Source organism: Callithrix jacchus, chromosome 1, assembly GCF_049354715.1.
Source record: "Callithrix jacchus isolate 240 chromosome 1, calJac240_pri, whole genome shotgun sequence".
Taxonomy (NCBI): domain Eukaryota; kingdom Metazoa; phylum Chordata; class Mammalia; order Primates; family Cebidae; genus Callithrix; species Callithrix jacchus.
In genome coordinates, this window is record NC_133502.1 from 177,695,862 (window position 1) to 177,719,270 (window position 23,409).

The following is a 23,409-nucleotide window of genomic DNA, read 5'->3' on the forward strand; positions in this document are numbered from 1 at the left end:
TTATTTTTTTGAGACAGAGTCTCACTCTGTCATCCAGGCTGGAGTGCAGTGGTGTGATCTCAGTTCACTGCATCCTCTGCTTCCTGGGCTCAGGTGATCCTCCTGCCTCAGCCTCTCAAGCTGGGACTATAGCTGCACGGCAACGCTGGCCAGCTAATTTTTAATTTTTTTGTAAAGATGGGGTTTTGCCAAGTTGGCCAGGCTGGTCTTGAACCCCTAGCCTCGAGTGATCTGCCTCTTCGGCCTCCCAAAGCTGGGATTAGGTATGAGCTGCTATGACTAGTCGATGTTTTTAATTTGCCAGCCTTATCCAGGAAGAGAAATCACATATAATTTACATGTCTATGCTTATTCAGGAGATTGCCAGTTTATTCCAAATGTTTGTTGCAATTAGTGTTTTTTTTCTTCTGTGAATTGCCTATGTATGTCTAAAACATCAACTTGGTTTTATTTTTCTAACCATCCTGCTCTGGTGTGGGGAGAAGGAAGGGAGGGTATGGTTATTGAAGGGATTGGCAGTATTGCCCTTCTCTTTCCTCCCCAGACTGAGGAAGGGCAGGCAGGAGGCTGGTGGGTTTAGCTTAACAAGGCATTACTCCATCCTGGAAGTATGCGTCTGGTTTATGCTAGGCCTTAGGTGTTGGAGTCCTGGTTTAAAAGTGAGACAGAGGACAGGTGTGGTGGCTCATGCCTGTAATCCCAGTACTTTCGGAGGCTGAGGCAGATGGATCACCTGAGGTGGGGAATTTGAGACCAGCCTGGCCAACATGGTGAAACCCCGTCTTTACTAAAAATGCAAAAATTAGCTGGACTTGGTGATGCATATCTGTAATCCCAATTACTCGGGAGACTGAGGCAGGAGAATCACTTGAATCTATGAGGTGGAGGTTGCAGTGAGCCAAGATCGTGCCACTGTATTCCAGCCTGGGCAACAAGAGCAAAACTCCGTCTCAAAAAAAAACAAAAAACAAAAAAAGAGTATTTGTATGTTGTAGGGGAGAATTCTATTTACCTATTTGCTTTTTCATTTTCTTTGTCAAGATTCTTTGGAGGAGGCCCCTCCAGCCACTCAGAACTTCATCATTCCAAAAAAGGAGATCCATACAGTTCCAGACATGGGCAAATGGAAGCGTTCTCAGGTACCAGTGGTGTCTGCACTTTCAGGTTGGAACTGCGGTGAGAAACTTGGGCTTTTCAAAGACAGTGGTTTTCCTGGCCTACAGGCAGTGAGTTCCTGGCCCTTCTTGCTTTTGGAGCCTGAGTTTTCAGAAGCTAGGGAGCAAGGTGACAGGGGAGCTGGCTGTCTCTTCCTTTCAGAGGCAGTACTAAGAGATGCTTTATGAGGTAGGTTGCCTGCTTTATCAGGCTGGCACCAGGGTAGCCCGAGAGCATTTCGCTCCTGGTTCTCATAAGCCATTGCCCCTTAAGTGTTGCTGCATTGGCTGGATATAAGTGTTCGAAATGATGGAGTGAGTCACCTTGATTCTTGGCTGCAAGTAACAGCAAGTGTGGGCCAGTGCCTCAAGGGGAGAAGAGGCTATCTCATGGAAACTTCAGCCAGTGATATGGCTAAGCCTGCAAATACCTAGGAGCTGGGACCCAGAGTGCTGGGCACAGACTGGCTTTCTCTGCTGCTCAGCCCAAATGATGGGCAGAAGATAACCACTTGTACCCCTCAGGCTTCTCGTACAGGCTGTGGAAAGACAAACTGAGAAAAAGAAAGCCAATTTCAATTTCTCAGGGTAGGCGTCTGGGCCAGTTCTAGTTAGGCTTCTGCTCCCAGTCTGGTGAGCTGGGCTGGAGAGTATTGCTCATACAGAAGGCTGGGCACAGGGGTCCTCTCATGCCAGGCAGATTCTCCAGGAGACCCACACCCCACAGCTTCCAGGCCTTGTGCTTGCTGGGACTTGGGGCCATCTAAGACTGTCTGGTTCCTCCTTCACAAGCCTGCCCTCTAAGTGTTTGGAAATGCTTATCATGTCTTTTCTGAGTCTTCACTAGGATCAACAGTCCCTTCAGCCTAGGGTGAAGCTTGGTCCCTTCAGCTGCTTAAAGGACATGGTTGCAGTCCTTGTATCATCTTGATTGCTTTACCTCAGAATTCCTCAATGTCAGGACTATGGACATTTGGGGGCAGATAATTCTTCATCATAGGGGGTTGGCCTGTGCCATGTAGGACATTTGGTAATATCTCTGGCCTCTACCCACTAGATGTCAGCAGCATGCCTTTCCCCAGTTGTCACAACAGCATTGTCTCCAGGTGTTGTCAGATCTTCTCTGGGCACCAGATTGTTCTAGTTGGGAACCTGCTTCTTTGTCTGAATCCATGGGTTCTTGCGTAGCTGCCTTCAAGACAGGGGCTCAGACTTACCCTGGCCTGGGAGAGTTGCTTTGGAGAGGCCTGGCCTGCTGGCAGTCATTCCATGGCTGGCAGGAGGATCCTGGTATAGGAATGTTTCCTTCTAGATATCAGGGCCTGTCTCAGGGCTTACTGTGGACACCCCAGCATCCATAAAGCTTGGATAAGGAGAAAGGAAGAAAACGAGAGGAAAAAGGGATGAAGAAGAAACAAAACCAAATAGGCGTCACTTGTTCCCAGCAACTGCCTCTCAGGGGCCTGCACCTCAGTGCTCTTTTTTTAATTTCATTAAATTTTATTTATTTATTTATTTATTTTGAGACGGAGTTTTGCTCTTGTTACCCAGGCTGGAGTGCAATGGCGTGATCCCGGCTCACCGCAACCTTCGCCTCCTGGGTTCAGGCAATTCTCCTGCCTCAGCCTCCTGAGTAGCTGGGATTACAGGCACGTGCCACTATGCGCAGCTAATTTTTTGTATTTTTAGTAAGAGACGGGGTTTCACCATGTTGACCAGGATGGTCTTGATCTCCTGACCTCGTGATCCACCCCCCTCGGCCTCCCAAAGTGCTGGGATTACAGGCGTGAGCCATCGCGCCCGGCCCCTAATTTTATTTTTATTAATTATTTATTTATTATTATTTTTTGAGATGGAGCGTCGCTCTGTAGCCCACGCTGGAGTGCAGTGGCATGATCTCGGCTTACTGCAATCTCTGCCTCCCAGGTCCCGGTTCAAGCAATTCTCCTACCTCAGCCTCCCAAGTGGCTGGGATTATAGGCACGAGCCACCATGCCCAGCTAATTTTTGTATTTTTTAGTAGAGATGGGGTTTTATCATGTTGGCCAGTTGGTCTTGAACTCCTGACCTTGTGATCCACCTGCCTCAGCCTCCCAAAGTGCTGGGATTATGGGCATGAGCCACCGTGCTGGCCTTTTTTTTTTTTTTTAAGACAGGGTCTTACTCTTTCCCCCAGGCTGGAGTGCAGTGATAGGATCATAGCTCACTACAGCCTTCATCTCCTGGGCTCAAGCTATCCTCTCACCTCAGCCACCAGAGTAGCTGGGATCACAGGCATGTATCACCATGCCCGGGAAACTTTAATTTTTGTAGAGATGGGGTCTCACTATGTTGCCCAGGCTGGTCTCACCTAGGCTCAGGTGATCTTCCTGCCTCGGCCTCCCAAAGTGCTGGGATCACAGACGTGAGCCATAGCACCTGGTCCTCAATGCTTTCTTATCCCTGTGTTGGGTGTAACTTCAGCCCAGCAGGGAAGAGAGTGTCCAGTTGGAAGCTGAGATGGGTGTGTGGGGAGATCTGTCTGTGGCAGGCATCTGCACTGCTGCTAGACAGCCTGGTCTGCCTGTGGCTGATTACTGGGGGCGAGATCTTTGGTGGTACTCCTGGAACTCCTAGCGGTGGAGCATAATGGACAAGCATGTGCCCACTCAGCTTTGAAGTTAGGCTGGCTGGTCCTAGCTCCATGTCTAATGAGATCTTGCTCTTGGGAGACCTTGGGCAGATCACTTTTCTTGAAATTATGGTTTCCTCATCTGTAAGATGGTGACAGCAGTGTCTGCCTCATAGAGGTTGGGTATTTGTCATTATCTTTCTACTTCTCCTGCTACTGGGTTGGGATTCAGGGGTGGGAAAAGTAGAAAGCTAGAGCTCTTTGGTAACTTGGTAGAGCTGGGGGCAGGTGGTGGTGGGGCCTGCCACCCCTCTCCCTATCCTCATTCTCTCTGTTTGGTAGGCATATGCTGACTACATTGGGTTCATCCTTACCCTCAACGAAGGTGTGAAGGGGAAGAAGCTGACCTTCGAGTACAAAATCTCTGAGGTAGGCCCAGGAGGAGCTGCTGCAGCAGCCTTTCCAAAAATAGCTCCAGTGTCCCGTGGGCTCAGCGCCCATCCCAAGGCCGGTGCAGAAAATAAGATTGCCCAAATATGTGTGCACTTTACATTTTTGTGTCTATATTTCTAATTTTTAAAATCTGTGAATAGATGGATATTTATAAAATTGAGATCAAGGTAAATATGCTGTTTTATAGCTAGTATTTTTGGTAATTGGTGTTTTCGATAACTTTAGAAATTAAAAAAGATTACAAAAAAGTAAACTTTCTCACTGGAGAGATCAGTAATAGACGTGTGTATGACATTCACAGCGGAGCTGACCTCTCCCTGTGTTTCTCAACCCAGCTCCCAGGGTAGCCCCTGCTGAGCGCACATCCAGGAGAGCAAGAGCGCTTCTCCTGCAGTGAGCTCTGCCCTCATTTATTTAATCATTTAATGTTTTTTGTTTTGGTTTTTGAGATGGAGTCTCGCTTTGTTGCCAGGCTGGAATGCAATTGCGAGATCTTGGCTCACTGCAACCTCTGCATCCCAGTTTCAAGCAATTCTCTTGCCTCAGCCTCCTGAGTAGCTGAGATTACAGGCGCAGGCCACCATGCCCAGTTAATTTTTGTATTATTAGTAGAGATGGGGTTTCACCATGTTGGCCAGGATGGTCTTGATCTCTTGACCTCATGATCCACCTGCTTCAGCCTCTTAAGGTGTTGGGATTACAGGCGTGAGCCACCATGCCTGGCCTTTTTTTAAAAAAAATACAGAGACAGGGTCTCATTATGTTGCTCAGGCTGGTCTCAAACTCCTGGGCTCAAGTAATCCTCTTGCCTTCTTCCCAAGTGCTGGGTGACAGGTGTGAACCACCGAGCTCAGGCTCTCATTTATTTAAACAGCCCCTAACTTCAGACTTTGAGGTTGTCTCCCTGAACATTGCTCCTCGGAACATCCCTGCATATAGATCTCTGGGCCTTGTTTCTGAAGGATTCATTCTTAGCTGTGGAAATTCTGAGTCAAAGGGCACATTCATTTTGTTGTATTTGGGTTCACACTGCCTGGTGGGTATTTTTTGGATGTTATTTCAGAGATAGTTTTGTTTGTGTAGGGAGGGCAAGGGCTGTGGGGAGGCAGATACTGATGGGAAGGTGTGGCCTTACTGGCTATTTGCTGTTGCTAGATGCTGTTTCCCAGGGCTAGGACTTAGGCCTCCAGCAGCCTCTTGGGTTTGTGTCCCAGTTGGCCCAGAGCCACCTTGAGTCTCTTATCTCAGACACCAGGTCCTGAAGAGTCTCTCTCAGTACCTTGGCCTACCCAGCTCTCTAGCCACAGCCTTGGGCTTACTGGGTAAGGTGTGGCTCTGCCCTGGCCCAGTTTCTCCACCTGCCCCAAGACTAACATTGCCCACTTCGCCCTTATACCCAGTCACTGGTGGAGCTGCCTGTTCCTGGGCCTGTCTGGCTGCTAGGTGGCCTAGGTCCTGTTCTGTCCACTTCAGGAGAACCAGGCCTGTGCTTCTGGTAGATAGCCTTCCCTTGGGAGCCCTGCCCATCAGTGGTGTTTTTGGGTTCTTCTTGGGCTCACTCTGCTCTGGGAATGAGGGTTTGGGTGCAGGATGGCTGGGGAAAGAGGGGCTTCCTCCTCGAGCCTGTGGTGAGGGATGCTCAGCTGTGCTCAGTGGGCCAGGAATGTCGTGGAGGAAGGCTAATTAAAGGGGAAGATTGTAATTACCCCAGCAAATCCTTAGCTGCCAAGTTCCCTAATTGCCCATGGCTTTGATGGTAGCCGTCCACACCAGTCAGGTATTGTCTTTTTTTTTTTTTTGAGACGAAGTCTCATTCTTGTCACCCAGGCTGGAGTGCAATGGCATGGTCTTGGCTCACTAACCTCTGCCTCCCAGGTTCAAGCAATTCTCCTGCCTCAGCCTCCTGAGTAGCTGGGATTACAGGTGCGCATCACCACACCTGGCTACTTTTTGTATTTTTAATAGAGATAGGGTTTTACCATGTTGGCCAGGCTGGTCTCAAACCCCCTACTTTAGGTGATCCACCTGCCTTGGCCTCCCAAAGTGTTGGGATGCCGGGTATTGTCTTAGCTCAAGAGCTGTTCTTTGGCAGGATTGCAGTGTGGTTACACATTTGGGTTCTGGAATTAGGCTGGCTAGTTTCATCACTTGTGAACCAGTGACCTTGTCATTTTTGACCCTCCGTTTCCTCATCTGTAGAATGGTAAGAGTTAGCAGACCTACTCATGTCCCCTTGGGGAAGATTCACTGAGATTCCACAAGTAGGGTTTTCTTTTGCATAGTGCCTAAGACATACTAAATAAATACTTTTATTATTAGCTATTGTTACCATTAGGCATTAGTCAGTTCTAATTTTCAATAGTGTTGTTGCATAGAAAGCTAGCTCTTGGCTGGGAACGGTGGCTCACTCCTGTAATCCCAGCACTTTGGGAGGTTAGGTTAAGGCTGGTAAATCATGTGGTCAGGAGTTCAAGACCAGCTTGGCCAACATGGTGAAACCCTGTCTCTACTAAAAATACAAGAAAATAGCTGGGTGTGGTGGCAGGTGCCTGTAATCCCAGCTACTCGGGAGGCTGAGGCTGGAGAATCGCTTGAATGTGGGAGGCAGAGGTTGCTGTGAGCTGAGATTATGCCACTGCATTCCAGCCCGGGCAAGAGTGTGAGACTCCATTTGGGGAAAAAAAAAGTCTAGCTTATTTATATTTATTTATTTATTTTTTTGAGATGGAGTTTTGCTCTTTTTGCTCTTATTGCCCAGGCTGGAGTGCAACGGTGTGATCTCGGCTCATCACAACCTCTGCCTCCCGGGTTCAAGCGACACTTGTGCCTCAGCCTCCTGAGCTCCCGAGTAGCTGGGATTACAGGCATGTGCCACTACGCCAGGCTAATTTTGTGTTGTTAGTAGAGATGGGATTTCACCATGTTGGTCAGGCTGGTCTCAAACTCCCGACCTTGGGTGATCTGCCTGCCTTGGCCTCCCAAAGTGTTGAAATTACAGGTGTGAGACACTGCGCCCAGCTAGCTAGCTCTTATATTAAATGATGCCTTTCCTCCTCTTATGGGTGTTGATTTTCCATTTTTGCAAAATAAATGTGATAGGTTTATTTTTGTTGTTGTTCTGTTTGCTTTCTTTAAATTAATTAATTAATTAATTATTTAAGACTGGTCAAGTGCAGTAGTGAGAAGTGGGGAAAGAGTAGAACAAGGAGTTCGATCTGTCACTGACTGTGAACAATCGAGATAACTCACTACCTTCGGACCAGCCTCTGTTTGCTTTTTTTTAAACTTTAAGGAAGATTTTACTGGTCCTTGAAATCCAAAAAGGAAGCACTGGCCTAGGGAGAATGAGAAAGCTGGAGTTGTTCTTTGTGCCTCAGAGGGGTTCCAGCCACAGTTCCCTTTCTTCCAGCCCTTCTCTCCCAGCACACCACACAATACAGGCAGCCCCTACATTCAAAAAGCCCTCTCCAGAAAAGGAGCTGGGAACCTTTGAATTATTCATTGGCCCAGCTGAGATAGCAGCTGGGCCCTGGCTCCTGTGACCTTCGCCCTTAGTGCTTCACCTAAGACAGATCCCTGGGGAATCTGGGGCTGACTGGTACTTCCTGGGGCCAAGATGACTGTGTCAGCCATTGTAAGCCCCCGTTGCTGCATGGGCCAGGTCTGGCCTGTGCTTAACCATTCTTGGTTCTTCACAAAGCCAGGCTCTGTGGCAGCGCTCTCACATTTCAGCAAGGCAGCTTTATGCCATCCTGGCCCTCTGTCTTAACCAGGTGTAAAGGGAAATTTCTCCTCTTATACAGGCTACTTTTCCTGTCCTCCCGTGCCTCAAGCCTAGATAAAAGGGAGATGAGAGAGAGCAGCATTCAGGGCCGGTTTCACATATGCAGCTGGGGCACAGCCAGCCTGTTTCATTGCTTAAGCCTGCCTCTCCCCAAGTACATACATAGCTTTTGGCTGAGTCTTTCACGTGGCAGGCCTGGTCTGCCTTACCCTCCCAGGTGCACCTTCTCATGTGGGCATCACCCTGTTGGTTCCTACCCAGTGCCAGGATTTTCTGTAAGTTTCTTCTTATACCATTTGTTTCCATAGACACAGGCAAGATCCACTTCCTGGCAGGGACTCTCTTCCCAGGACTGACTGACTGCAGATAGCCTCTGCATTATGTTTTCCACCAGCCCTACTGCTGGCCTGTTTCTACAAGCCATACCTGGAAGGAGCACCTTCTAGCTGACCTTTGGTTTGGATAGATAGTCACACCTATTTCTTCATTGAGTAACATTTTATATGCCAATGCTGCCCACACCTCTGACTCTGATTCTACTTCTGGGTCCCTGTCTTCTGTGGGAAAGGTGTGGGGCGGGGGATGGGATCTCAAACTCTGCTGCCCTACAAGCATGATGACCTGGCATTTCCACAAAGGTTGAGTTGCAAGCTGATTTACCATTGCTTTGTGTGTGAAATAGGTAGTGAAACAGGTAGAAATAATCCAAACATTTAACAGTGAGGAATTAAATAAATTATAATGTAGTGGCACGATGAAATGTTATACATTTAGTAAAGGTTATCATAAGATTCTGTGTATAGGTAGCTGTGAAATGAGGTTCATGAGGAAAAGGAGCAGGCTGCAAAGCAGAATGTGTCCTGCGATGAATATATACCGTCACCCTGTGCTAGGCACTGTGCTCTTTAGATCAAGAAACTGAGAGGCTCAGAGTTAGTCACTTGATCAAGGTCTCATAGCAACTAAATGGTGTTTGAGCTGTGGTTTGAATCCAGGCCCACTGTGCTAAACAATATAAAATACTCTAAGGACAACACAGAAGGGTATGTTAAAATGTTTAGTGGTATTTCTGGCTGGCAGGATTACTGGTCATTTTCGTTTCCTTCTGTTTATATTTCTATTTTTTTTTTTTTTTTTTTTTTTTTTTATGATGAGTAGGTATTAGATACTGAACAAAAGGCTCCCATACAGTCTTTGTAAAAAGTTGTCAGGGTTGGAGTTTGTGCTTGTCTATAGCAGCAGCCCATGGGTAGGTTGCCTGTAGAAACCAGGCGCTGAAGCCACCCTGTCCCTGTCCCATCAATCTACTGCTCTTCCCTCTCTGGAAAGCCCATCATGCTCCCCTGACCCTCCTTCATAATCAGGACAGTGGGGAAGAAAGAGGGTTGGGGGAGAGTGGCCAGTAGGGGCCATGCTGAGGGGTCATTTTGTGCAGTAGTGGATTTCCCTCTGTGACTAAGCTGGAGCCACTAGTCAACGTGGCTTGGACCCCTCTATTTTGCCTCCACAGGCCATTGAGAAACTACTTGCTCTTCTCAACACACTGGACAGGTGGATTGATGAGACTCCTCCAGTGGACCAGCCCTCTCGGTTTGGGAATAAGGCATACAGGACCTGGTATGCCAAACTTGATGAGGTGAGGCTGCCACAGGACAGGACAGTGGCTGGGCTGGCAGTGAGGGTGGTTTTGGCACCAGCTTGGGAAAGGCCTGCATTGTATAGCACTTCTAGGTATATAACAATCCCAGAGTTTGTTAAAATGGCAATTTCACTTAGCAAAATTAGAAATGAGTTTATACTCTGCTTGGTCATCTTCTGGGAAACGCTACTCTGCATATACAGCCCTCTGCACAAGGCTGTTTATGAAGTCACTGTTTGTATTACAGCAAATTGGAAACATCCCACCTACCCATCTGTAGGGGATCACTTGAGCCCAGGAGTTTGAGAGTAGGCTGGGCAACATAGCAAGACCCTGTTTCTGCAAAAAATAAGAAATAATGGTGCATACCTTTGGTCCCAGCTACTTGGGTAGCTGAAACAGGAGGATGGCTTGAGCTCTGGAGTTTGAGGCTGCAGTGAGCTATGGAGCCATTACATGCCCACTTGGGATGCTAGCTGCATAGTACTCCATGGTGTGGATGGACTAGTCGATTTAACTGATCCCCTACTGATGTTTTTATTTTTGAATCTTATCAAGCTATTATCTGTTCAAAGCAAACAAAAATAAAAATGCAGGGTCTCAGGCCCTGTCCTTAGAAAAGCAGAGTCTACAGATCTGGGTAGGGACTGGGAATCTGGATTTTCACCAGCTCTCCAGGAGATTTTCATGCCAATTGTCTACAACTGAGCTTAAGGAAATTTGGGTCCTAATTTCTCTGGCCTAATATTTTCACATGGAGCACAGGGGAGAGCTCAGGACCCAGTGAAATGCTGTTCCAAGAGAGGCCTGGGGCTGCCTCTGGACTCTTAAGATGGTACATGGTCTTGTTTTTGTTTTCTGTTGCTCAGGCTGGAGTGCAGTGGCATGATTTCAGCTGACTGCAGCCTTGATCTCCCAGGCTCAAGCAATCCTCCTGCCTCAGCCTCCTGAGTAGCTGGGATTCCAAGCAGCTGCCACCATGCCTGGCTAGTTTTTGTATTTTTAGTAGAGACAGAGTTTTGTCATGTTGGCCAGGCTGGTTGCAAAATCCTTGCCTCAAGTGATCCGCCCACCTTGGCCTCCCAAAGTGTTGGGATTATAGATGTGAACCACTGCTCCTGACCTTGTTGTCTTAAAGCTAACAGATTATGGCTGTACAGCTTGATAGACTTTTACATATTTTGTACCCATGGACTCACCACTCATGCCAAGTTTTTTACTCATGGACTCACCACTCATGTCAAGCAATAGAACATTCTAGCTGGAGTGCTCCCTGTCCCAATTGATATCGGCCAGATTCTTCTGATTTCTATTCCACAAATTGTTTTTTTCCCCATGTTTCTGAACTTTGTATAAATGTCTGGCTTCTTTTACTTGATGTCATGTCTGAGATTCATCCATATTTTTGTGTATAGCTGTAGATATTTTTCTTTGCTGTGTAATGTTGTATGAATATGCCACAATTTATTCATCTCATTGTTGATGGACATTTCCACTGTGTTTCCACCTTTTGGCTACTCTAAACAATGCTGCTGTGAACATTCTTCTGCATGTCTTCTGATGACATGACACAAGCTGACCTGAGGGTTTGAAGAAGGTGGCATGTGTGGAAATAACAGCACTGACCTACCAGAGTCTCGGTGGGACTCCAATGAGTTACCAGATGGGAGGGTTGAGGCTTTTTCCAGATTCCTCCTGTCTTGCCCCAAGACCCCGTGCCCTGGAAGGATCAGTCTATGATAAGCTACCTGGGTAGTCTTCTGCTGTGGGAGAATAAATGCTGTCCTTTCCCTTCCTTCTGTGGCCAGTGAGGACAGGGAGCCAGGCTGGCCTGGCATGGCAGTCTGGGTCCCCAGTCAGGTACTGCCCCTGGGCACCTGCCCACTGGATGCTGCTTAATGTCCTGCCACCACTTTGTGTCTCTTGTGTTATCAGGAAGCAGAAAACTTGGTGGCCACAGTGGTCCCCACCCATCTGGCAGCTGCTGTGCCTGAGGTGGCTGTTTACCTAAAGGAGTCAGTGGGGAACTCCACGCGCATTGACTACGGCACAGGTACTTGCTGCTTGTGGGGCTCTGTACTTACCTGGCTTCACTGCTTTCTGTTTTGGGGCTTCAGGTGGTCTCAAGGCCCTCTCAGCAAGCAAGAGCCATCAAGAATTCGCCAAGTACCTGCAGCGTATTGGGGCAGCTGGGGTGTGCGTGGTTTCTATGTTGGGGGCACGGGGTGGGCGGGGGTGGGAAGCGGCTAGGCTTACAGGGAGGCCCGGATGCTGTGGCTCTGCTGCAGTCCACCAGGGGGAGCTGATGCCCCATGCATGGTGCTTGCGTCAGCGCTGCTTTCTGTTCTTGTGAAAATGGTCTCTGAGTGCCTCATCCCCAAAATAATAATTAATTGAACACACTGTGTGTGTCAAGGCAGCAGCTTCCTGAAGCTTTGAGAAATGAGAGCGCTTCTTGGTAACCTTTGTAGTATTGTGGCATGCTCTCTCCCTTGCACCTCTTGTCTCTTAGCCATTCTCTGTGCTGTTGAGCTCTTTGGATCTGTGGTCCATGTAAGCCAAGTGGGTTTGGATTTTGAGGAGAGAGAGTGTGTGGGCACCTTAACAGGGAAGTGTAGACAGGTGCAGTGGTGTGCCTGTAATCCCAGCACTTTGGGAGGCTGAGGGAGAGGATTGCCTGAGCTCTGGAGTTTAAGACCAGCCTAGGTAACATAGAAAGACTCCCATCTCTTTTTTAAAAATGTATTTAAAATTATTTTTGTTTATATATTTATTTTTTTGAGACAGGGTCTCACTTTGTCACCTAGGCTGCAGTGCGGTGATGTGATCTTGGCTCACTGCAGCCTTGACCTCCTGGATCCAAGCAATCCTCCCGCCTCTGCATCTCCCCACCTGCCAGTACCTACAGGTGTACACCACCAGCTTGGTACTTTTTTTTTTTGAAACAGAGTCTCACTCTCGCCCAGGCTGGAGTGCAGTGGTTGGATCTCGGCTCACTGCAACCTCTGCTTCCCGGGTTCAAGCAATTCTTCTGCTGGAACTACCGGCACATGCCACCATGCCCAGCTAATTTTTGTGTTTTTAGTATAGACAGGGTTTCGCCATGTTGGCCATGCTGGTCTCAAACTCCTGACCTCTGGTGATCCAGCCACCTTGGCCTCCCAAAGTGCTGGAACTGGGATTACAGGTGTGAGTCATTGCGCCTGGCCGATATTTTTGTATTTTTGATGTAAGAGATGTGGTTTGATAGAGATGTGGTTTTGCCATGTTGCCCAGGCTGGTCTTGAACTCCTGAGTTCAAGCTGTTCTCCCACCTCAGCCTCCCAAAGTGCTCGGATTATATGTGTGAGCCACCATGCTGAGACACCCGTCTCAGAAATAAAAAAGGGAGACGTTCTCTAGGTCAGGGCATGACCTGTGTAGCCAAGGAGGACCCCTACTTTGGTAAGGGCCCGCCTTTCCTTTCTGGCCTGAGGCAGGCAAATGGGAACACTGTTTAGCCCTCCCCTTGTCTGGGGAATGTGATCCACAAGAGGGAGCCCTGGCCACAGAGGCAGGTCCTGGAGAAAGGCCCTCTTGGACCAGGTGGGGCTTTGACTAAGACCAGCAGGGAAAAGATCAAAGAGGGAAGACTGGTCAGGTCAGCAGGGATTGGTGCCCCAGCTGCATGTAAACCCCTGAACAATGGGAGCCTGGGCCCTGGCTGTGGTTATAAGTGGATACTGTGGCAGGGGAAGGAAGCTGAGCTCACAAGCTTCCAGGCCCTCTAGGGGTCTTTGTTCTCCAGAGACAGGACAGGAGTATTCTCTGATATATTCTCTTCTCACCTCCCTCCAGATAGGTTATGTGTGATACTGTGAACAATGGGATTCAATCACAGTCCAGTGAGTAGTTCCTACAGTGCAGACCATTCCTCTTTGATATGACTGGGAAAGGAAGGGAGGGTGCCTTTTCACCCTGTAATCTGATCATGTGTTCCCTGATAGAAGCCTGCAGCAGCTCCCCATTGCTCTTAGGGTAAAGTCTGAGCTCTTTCCTATGGCCATAAGGCCCATGTGACTTGTAGCTTCATGTCGTTACACATTCTCCCTTGCTCTCACTGCCTTTGACATAATGGCCTCCTTAGGGTCCTCAAACAGATCAAGCTTTTTCTTGCCTCAAGGACTGTGCACATGCTATTCCTTCTGGCTAGAATGCATTTCTTGCTTCCCTCACTCCCTTTGCCTTGCCAGCTCTCATCTTTCAGATTTCAGATTAGATGTTACTTCCTTAGGGGAAACCTGAACCCTTATGTCAGGGTCTCCTGTGACAGCCTCCAGTTAGCACCCTGTCTTTCTCCTTCAGAGCTAGAATCATAGTAGTGACTATATATTTAATGTCTGTTGTCCCTGATCATAAACTTTCTGAGGGCAGGGACTTACTTGTCACTATCTCCTAGTGGGTGACATGGACAGTGATTTCTCATAGTAGGTGCTCAGTTAAATCCAGTGGGGTTGCTGAGTGGGTTAAACCTACAAAATGAAATGTAAATGTCCAGCCTGGGTCTTTTAGGAGTAGAATTATAGTACTGGTAGTTTTTTTTTTTTTTTTAGACAGTCTCATTCTGTTGCCCAGGCTGGAGTGCAGTGGCCCTATCATGGCTGACTGCAGTGTCAACCTCTTGGGCTTAGGTGATCCTTCATCTCTCCTGAGTAGTTGAGACCGCAGGCACATGCCACCATGTCTGGCTGATTTTGTATTTTTTGTAGAGACAGGCTTTTGCCATGTTGGCCAGGCTGATCTCGAACTCCTGAGCTCAAGCAGTCCGCCTGCCTCAGCCTCCCAAAGTGCTGGGATTACAGGCATGAGCCACCACGCCCAGCCCGTACTGTCATTATAGTTCTTGAAAGGAAAGGGCCTAGCAAGTCTTTCTGAATGGGGAAGAGGTCTCATTGTCTTCATGTTGACCCTTCTCAGAGGGGCACTTACCACTGATTTGGATTCTGGGAGACCAAAACAATCCCAGTCCTTTACCTGGACCACTGTCAATGTTGGTTGTTTTTTCTCCTCCAGGGCATGAGGCGGCTTTTGCTGCTTTCCTCTGCTGTCTCTGCAAGATTGGGGTGCTCCGGGTGGATGACCAAATAGCTATTGTCTTCAAGGTGTTCAATCGGTGAGAGAAAGGACAAGAGGGCTGGAGGAGGGGGCGTGAGGGGGCCATCTCTTTCCTCCTCAGCCTGGGAAATGGGGTGCTGTAGGGTTCTCCTGAGTGGCTCATGGTTCTCTTGTCCTGTCCTAATCAAGCTCTCGTTGTGGATGGAGTGTCCAAGGCTTTTTCCCAACAGGTTCAAATTAACCTTCTAGTAAAAACAAGTGAAAGAATTGTCACATAACGTCTATCAGTGCTCACATGGTGTTGACCATGTGGAGGAAGAATTCTAAGCACTTTATGTATAACTCATTAATTCTTACAAAAACCCTGTGAAATAGCAACTGTTATTTCCACTTTACATATGAGGAAACTGAGGCACAGAGACATCCACTCTCTTCACTGAGGTCACACACTGGATTCACGCCATCTGAACGCAGGTAGTCAGGCTCTGATCTGCTGCCCCGCACCACCCAAGCCAGTCGCTGGGCAGCACCGATGTGGATCAGTTACCTAGAGCCCTTAAGATTCCCATTGCGGGCCCCTTTCTAGCAATGCTGCTGCAGCAGGCCTGTGACAGAGCGTAGGAACAGTGCTTGACGCTCCAGAAGTGGCTGCCATGTAGCCTCTGATAAAATTGAAGGTTGCAACCAGAAGAACCTGGGAGATAACCTGCTGGGACTTGTGTCAGCTTTCAGACAGGCCGACTGAGGCTGGAGAGGCTGAGGCCCTGCCCAGGGTTTTACAAGTTGTCAGGAGTTGATGGTACCAAAACCCACCTTCCTAATCAGTGATTTTTATCCCTTTCCTGAGCCAAAAGATGGCTGTTTGTGGGGGGAAATAAAGCTACATGATTGAAATTGAGAACAGTTACACTATTCAGTGGTTATTTGGGGCCTCCTGTGCTCCCAGTGGCTGAAGGAGTGAGAACGTCTTTTTACTTTTTGCTACCTTCCCTTTCTTTCTCCACCCTCCTGTGCAGGTACCTTGAGGTTATGCGGAAACTCCAAAAAACATACAGGATGGAGCCAGCCGGCAGCCAGGGAGTGTGGGGTCTGGACGACTTCCAGTTTCTGCCCTTCATCTGGGGCAGTTCACAGCTGATAGGTACTGCAATGGGGGGCACCTCTCCCTCCACCCCCAACCAAGGCTGCTTTCTGTGCCCCTCCTGCTTTCCCTCCTCCCTTCTTCCTGTTCAGGGCAGACAGTGACAGCTTGGAAAGCAGGGCATTAGACTGGCTATTGAGGGAGGCTGTTTGCTGTTGACCTTCTGCTGTGAGAGCCAGTGTGGTGGGCTGGGGGAGGTGGAGGCCAAGTGCCGCCAAGATAATGGGAAGTGACATGGGCTGGAGCAAGGGCGCACGCCTGGTGCATAATGGACTGGTGTGAAATGTGCCCCAGCTCCTGGCAGCAGCTGTGGGGTTTTATGTTGAAAATGAGGGGCCCTTTTGATTCAGTGACCAGTGTTATCCACTGTTATTATCGAGCTGTGTGCAAAGGGGCCTGTTAGGGAGCAGCCACCAAGTGCTGGGCGGTGGGCCTGCTTCCTATGGGGCTCAGAGGGGCCTATTCGGGTGACTCCCCTGCTCTTGAGGCTGGTTTTCAGGATGGGGCTGGGTGATCATCTCGATTTTGATGTAGAATGAACTGCCTACAAAATGATATTCATAAATAACCATTTGTTGTGGCCTCTGGTGCATTACCTCCCTGAATCTTCTCGGTGACTCCTGAAGGGTCTGCCAGCATGAGGCCAGCTCTGCTGACTGGCATCTGCGCCAGGCACCATACTGAGAGCTGTAGGTGTGGTAATTATTGTCACGGTCCCTAGGAGGAGGGACTGTTGTTGTCCCCACTGTTCAGGTGAGAAAACTGAACCTTGGCAGGCTGAAGTCATGCGTCCAATGCCATGCAGCTAGAGCTTAGCGCATTAGAATACACACACTCAAAACCATTTATTGCTCCTTCAAGGTCAGATGTTGAGGGGAGCACGGGCAGGACTGAGGCCCTTGGGTGGGTGTAACTGCTGAGCTGGGTTGCCCAGGTAGTGGTGGGGCCTGGTTCTGAACCATGGGGCGCTTTGCTCTTCCCAGACCACCCGTACCTGGAGCCCAGACACTTCGTGGATGAGAAGGCTGTGAATGAGAATCACAAGGACTACATGTTCCTGGAGTGCATCCTGTTTATCACGGAGGTGAGGAGGAGGGATGAGGGAGAATCCCACAGCCGCCTCCGGACTCAGATGAACCAAGGCTGGCGGCTTCACAGTGGATCAGAAGACCCAGAGCTGCTGCCCAAAATGGCAGGGCCGGCCAGAGTGGGTTATTGCAAAGGAAGCACCACTGGCCTCTCCCGAAAGAGTCAGCCACTGTTGACTGTCAGGATCTCCTTGCCCAGTTCTCTTGCAGTTTCTCCGAACACCACAGGAGTCTTGAGGTGAGGTCTAAGACTTGGTCACTAACTGGCCTTGGTGACTGCTGCAGCAGGTCTGAAAGGGTAGGAGGGCCGGGTTTGCGGGGGAGGGTCAGCGTCTTTTAGTGGGGCCCCACAAGGCTCTATAGAACATGTGCTTGTGGATGTGTAAAATGAAACCACCAGAGGAGATGGTGTGAACTTCTGGTGCAGACAGCTTTTCTGTTGAAGGGACACATGTCTCTCAATGCCTGAGCCTGAGCGAAGTGCGGAGTGGGAGTGTGCAGGCCTGGCCTGTGGTGGCAGTCACTGGACAGCCAGCCCTGTGGCTGGGCTCTGTAACTGGAAGTTCTTGTCTCACCAAGACAAGATTCTTCACAGTGGGCCCTGGACCGCTTGTGCAAGATCTCCTAGGGTGTTTGTTAAAATGCACATTCCTGGGCCCCCATCCCAGCTTACTGCATCAGATTCTTACTGCATCAGAATCTTAGGGGACAAGAGCCAGGAACCTGCCTCTAAACACACTTGCCAGGTGACTGCACGGGAAAGCTAGAGACCCTCTGCTCTCTGGACCTCTCTTCAGGGAGGTGTTGGGACTTATCCTCCTCCCCGCCACCCTCACCCCCCATTTCTGAAGGGCGCCCTAGCTCTGCTATCTGGAGAGGGTTTGAGGGTTCTATCCCTCCTCAGTCCCTTTCCTGACACCAGCACAGATGTCTGCTGCCTCAGTGAGGTCCCTAGCAGGCCTGTGGACACTGGCTGTGTATTCTGAACCTCTGAAGAAATGGAGAAGCTGGGTTATAACCAGCAGCCTTGGCTCCAAGCTCTTCCTGGTCAACATTCTGCTCAGGCTTCTGCCAAACTCCAGAGGCCAGAGGAGAATGACACATTTTTTCCAAGTCAGCAAATGGAGCCGGGACTGACGGCTGGGCAGCCACCACTTCATTCCCGGAGATCTGCTGCCCTCAGCAGTGTGGCAGGCCCAAGGTCGGGAGGACTTAGGGGCAGCCTGGCTTGCTGCCTTGAAAGCCAGTCACGTGCTGCTCTCTATGGAGTGGAATGCAGGGGTCTGTGGAGGCCTAGGGGACCTCAAGATAAGCTGGAGGAGCAGGGTGGGAAGAAGGGTGCAGATTCCACACTGAGGTCTGGCATGGGGCTAAAAGGTTGAGCTGTTTGCGTTCCCCCCGGCAGCTGGCCAGGCCCCTGGGTCCCTGTCGATATTCTAACTAGGAGCCAGGCCTGGCCTCTAGGATTTTTGGGAATTGATTCCATGGTAAGATTTTGTGTTTTTAGTTGGTTGGTTGATTATGCTGGTATAAAAACCCAAAAGCTTTCCTAAAGTTTGGGTCCCAGTTCCTCTGCTAGAGGAAATCTCAAAATAGCCATTAGGTGGCAGGAAAGGCACACTGAACTTGGAGAAGGTTTGGTGACATTTATTTGAGGCCGCAGAAAGAACAGGGAGGGGAGGGTGTGCCTGGAGTTTTTGACTTCCGCACCTTCTCCACAGGGCCTGGTTTTCACTTTGGGTCTAGGCTCTTGGGCATGGTGTTCAACAGTGGACGCTAGGAAGGGTGTGCCCAGGAGCTGAGGTGACTGCAGCCAAGGGCTCATCTTGCCATGTGGCCGCTGGTTGCAGCACATGTCTGTTCTCTAAGCGCCTACCCTCTTCCACCTCGGAGCAGTGAACAGCATTTGCAGCCTCCAGTTGGTGAGTGGCCTGGCCTTGCTCACTTGGGACCTGGAGGCTTACAAAGAGTTGTGTAATCTTTGGTTGGGCAGGAGGTGGTGTTGCCTCTGGAGACCCTGGGCTCACCTTGGGCTCTTTTAGCTGGAGATTAAACATAACACCGAGAACTTGGGATGGAACTGGGCAGCTCTTCCTGGGTCTCATGCCAAGACCGCTCTGGTAACCCTCTGCTTTCACGTACCCATCCATGGACATCCTAGGTGAGGGACCCCACCTGGCAGGGCTTCTGCAGCCTCTGGAAATGCAGCCCTGGTGCCTTTAAGAGCCCAGGGCAGGCAGGAAAAGAATTTCAGTTTCAATCTGGCTTCTAAATTTGGAGTTTTGGGAAGGGAGGGATCAGATTTCAGCTGGAAGGGAAGGAGCTGACAGGAAGGCGCTGTGCAGAGCCTCCCCACCCCCGCCCATCCCCCCAGTTACTGACAGAGGAGCCATTTACAAAAGGCCGATTCTCTGGGGAGTGGAGAGGCAGGAACGCAGCGTCTGTGAGTAATTTCCTGCTCAATATGGCTGCTCTGACTCACACAATTCCCCTGGGGTCACTGCGGGCTGCAGCTAGCTCACTCATTCTGGCTCTTTCTCTTCTCCCTTTGTGGCTAGAATGAGCTAATTTTTTTTTTGTCTTCTCGCCCCAGATTCCTCCCCCCCTCCTTGTCTGTTTTCCTTTGCCAGAGTTAAGAGGGTCTCCTGAAGGGCTTAGGGAGACCCTGTGGCACTGAAGGCCTAAGGGGCAGGGTACAGCCCCTCCAAAGATACTGCCTCTCTCGCCTTTCTGTGGATTGGGGCCCAAGGCCACTGGAGTTCCAGGACATGGGCTTAGCCCTGGCTCTGCCAGCAGCCTTTTGGGTATATGTTCTGTGGCCCTGGTGGGCAAGGTTGGCCAGGAGGCAGGGCCTCTGTCTGCCTGTGTCCATCTGCCTGCCTTTGCCTTGGAGCCCTTGCTGGGCAGGCTCCTAGCAGACAAAGCCGGCAGGGTGCCTCCTGGTTGCTTGCTCACAGGGCAGTGTCCAGAGAGTGAAACTGGTTACACAGCTCCATAGCTCCCTGAGCTTTCCCAGACCTGGAAGTGTGCACAGGGCTGGAGCCTTCAGACACTGGAGAAGGGGTAGGTAGGGCGGGGAGGGGGAGGGGTTGGGGGTGGAGTCGGTTGAACTCTGCAGTGGCAGTTGGAGGAAAGCTCCCCGGAGGTGAGGCCCCTGCAGCCTGGGGGTACCTGGCTGCCCTCCTGAAGGAGAGAGCCTTGGAGGATTCTGGGTGAAGCAAGTGGCCCAAGACAAGGCCCCCAGGGACCAGGGTGGGTTTTGCCTGGCTGTAATGGAGCCTGGGAGAGGAGGGGAGGGAGGAGCCTGTTGTCCTTGCTCCTGAACCTGGGTGTTTGGATGGGCTCTTTGGGAACATGGGCCAGGGGCGGGAGATGAGGGGGATAAAATGTCAGCTTTGTTGACTTAAATCTTAAAAGTTTTGTCACAGTTGCCCTTACTAGAGAAGTAAGAGGCCTACCAGGATTCGGTCACTGGGTGGCAGCCCACAGCTCAAGAGTGGGGGTTCCTGAGGGCCCTCGTGGTGAACTGATGCCCCAATATGGAGAGTATTTCCGGCTTATCTTTTCCCCTTCAAACAACCTAGCCTCCCCTGACACCCACATGTTTCTGGAACCTTCCAAGTCTCTGCTTCTTTGCCAGACTCAGCCTCTTTGCAGAGTCTTCCTTCTGCAGCATGGGCTTGGGGTGCAGAGTCCTGTTCTCCTGTAAATGCTGCCCATGAGCTAGGGGGCTGTGCGGGGGGAATTATGAACTGCTTGGTTAATGAATGCAAATGTGCTCCCTCTGTGGTTTCTGATGTCATGGGAACTTCATGCTGCTGGCTGCAGAATCTTTCTCTTCCTTACTGGAGGGTCAGACTCTGGCAAGAGGGAGGACCAGGAATGGAGCCATCCTTGTACCTGTTTCTTACAGCTACTGTGGCAGCAATTCCTTCCCCACCTTCTGGCCAGGCCAGGCTGGCTGCTGCTTCAGGCACTCCTGCCTCCCGGAGGGCCTCTCTTTCCTCAGTCTGCCTGCCATGCAGAGGGCTGTTGGATACCTGGGTTTGGTCATACCCACCTTGACCCTCCTGCAAATCGACCCTTTTCCTCATCTAGCTCTGCTGGTGGCAGGTGCAGGAGCAGACCAGGTGTTCTATGGGGAGGCCTGGAGGAAAGGGGTAGCCTGGAGGGGAAGGGGGGACCTGAGGGGAAATGGTAAGCCTGTAGGTGTGGGGTCCAGCTGCTGCTGTTTATCTGAACCAGAGTGGATGGACCCCTGTGCTGGAGAGGTGCTCTGAGGCTCCTGGGGAGTCGGTGGGAACTGCACCAGAGGCTCAGGTGGAGAGCTTATCTTCCTGAGGCTGCTAGATTGGGTGGGCGGTAGGAATCAGGTCCCTTTTTTCTTTTTTGGCTATGGGAGAAAGAGGGGTGACTAGGGGTGGGTGCACAAGGAATGTCATATTTTCCTAGCAGGCCTTGAAGGCCAAGGGGGAGCCCTGTCTCTGGCACTTGCATGTGCCTGTTTGTATGTCTGCCCCACAGGCAGATGCTGTAGCTTGGCCTCCAAGCGTCTGCACGTTCGTTTCGTGCCTGTGACTTTGCTGCAGGGGAGGAGGGATGAGCTCCCAGCCAGCCCCTGCCTCTTCAGCTTGTGGCTTCTCTTTTCCAGATGAAGACTGGCCCATTTGCAGAGCACTCCAACCAGCTGTGGAACATCAGTGCTGTCCCCTCCTGGTCCAAAGTGAACCAGGGTCTCATCCGCATGTATAAGGCTGAGGTGAGTGGGGGCTGGCCAGCATGCCTGTCCCTGCTGCCACACTTGGTCCTGTGCTGGGGACAAAGCAAAAGATGTGGGGCCTGAGGCTCCTGCTTCCTCCTACTCCACCGTTTTGCTCTGAATCTTAGGCTAGCCCCTCTGACACTTGGGGCCTTAGAATCTCCTGTCTGGGGAATGGGCAATCAGAGAAGCACCTGCTACCCCAGCCCTGAAAAACTGAGGCCCAGCTCTGTGCTGATGAGCTTGAAGCCTGAGGCAAGGAACTGCTTCGTGGGGAGTTGGGGTAGTGGGGGCCTCTCTGCTCCCGTCAAATGGCTGAAGGCTCCTGGAAGCTTTGGCAGCCTGAGTCTGTCTCTCCCATGGCATACCTGGGAAGGGTCTTACCCTTTGGAGGCGTCTCCAAAGTGCTGCCTTCTACATTAGCATGTATAATGGCTGAGTGGTGGGAAGTCTGAGGGTAGGCTGGGAACTGGCATTTTTATTGACCAATTCAGAGATTTTGATGCAAATGGTTTTCCCTACTCTCAAATCAGATGATGCCAAAGAAAGGAGAGCTGAGGTTTCCTGGAGCTCCCCCTGCTGGGAGGCGGCCGAGGGTGTCTCCTGCCCTCTTGGCACTCTTCTCCCAGCCAAGGAGGTGGCCTTTTCTCTCTTGTGAGTGGGAGGAGACATTTTATTTCTATCCTGTCCCTTCTGCTAGCTCCTCCCACTTCTTGGGAAGACTAATCCTAGAACTGCTTGACCTTGGCTAGGAAAGGGCTGGATGTGAAGTTCCACACCTGGAGCGATGGGTCCCTAAAGTCCCTTCTTTCTGCCCTCAGACTGGCCCTGGTGACTAGTTCATGGCCTCAGGCACTGTGCTGTGGGCACCATCTCTTGACTCCTGGCCACTCTTCTCTTCTGGGAGGGGCTGCTCCGGGTCTTCATTGGACCCAGAGCCTCCTGGATCCCATCAGCAGTGGCAGGACAATGGGGAAGGGTGCCAGAGTCCAGTGGGGTTGGGAAGCACAGATGCTTCCAGTTTGCCTGGCTCCATGCACGCTGCCCTGAAGGGGTTAACGAGGCTTGAACTGAGCAGGCTGGGCCCTCTCTCCCTTCCTCCCCTCCCCCTGTGGGTCCCCTTCCTCTGGACCTCACATCCTGTGTTTAGGTTCCAGCCCACATAACTCTCTAATCTGAGAGGCCGTTGGCTGGAGCTGCCAAGGCTCCTTCCGGCTGCAGCTGCCCGCCCCCGGCTCTCCACTCCAACTCTGCCCTGGGTGACTGCCCTCTGGTGACCTGATGTTCCTGACAACCCCACCCCCACCTGTCCCACAGTGGGGGCTGCTGGGGAACTCTCACTCTGCTGTTTCCCTGCCCCCACCCACAGGGTGTCTGAGCATGTGAGAGGTATACGGCGTCCTCCAGCCTCCTCTCAACCCCATCTTCTGTGTGCCAAAGACAGTACTGTCCTCTCTACAAGCCTCTTAAGTGACTCTAAACTTCCCTTGACTCAGGCTCTAAGGCCCAAAGGATAGGGCAACAGACCCTGTCACCTTCTCCTACCTGCCCTTCATAGACAAAAGAACTTCAGGCTGACAGAGGATGAGGGAGGAGCACATTCAGATTGAAAATCATGATGGGGTGGCAGGAACACAGGGACAGTCCCCTCTGCATAGGCCTTCAGGGTCTCCGTGGGAGCTGAGC

At 50.7% G+C, this 23,409-nt stretch overlaps 1 protein-coding gene across 6 annotated transcripts in view; it reads left to right on the forward strand.

Moving 5' to 3' along the window:
• Positions 1-23,409, forward strand: part of PTPA (protein phosphatase 2 phosphatase activator) — a 37,539-nt gene that overhangs the window by 9,645 nt on the left and 4,485 nt on the right. The window contains exons 2-10 of one of the 6 annotated variants that reach the window (XR_013519446.1): positions 1,042-1,139; positions 4,108-4,194; positions 9,513-9,638; positions 11,577-11,694; positions 14,694-14,793; positions 15,752-15,876; positions 16,860-18,886; positions 19,922-20,027; positions 21,616-21,723. Coding sequence is in view for 2 of the 6 variants with exons in the window: in XM_009003835.5 (XP_009002083.1) it covers positions 1,042-1,139; positions 4,108-4,194; positions 9,513-9,638; positions 11,577-11,694; positions 14,694-14,793; positions 15,752-15,876; positions 16,860-16,960; positions 21,616-21,723 (863 nt within the window). In the remaining 4 variants the exon portion in view is untranslated. The remainder of the gene's footprint in view (positions 1-1,041; positions 1,140-4,107; positions 4,195-9,512; positions 9,639-11,576; positions 11,695-14,693; positions 14,794-15,751; positions 15,877-16,859; positions 18,887-19,921; positions 20,028-21,615; positions 21,724-23,409) is intronic. The other 5 variants (XR_013519445.1, XR_013519444.1, XM_009003835.5 and 2 more) reach the window with 5 other exon arrangements.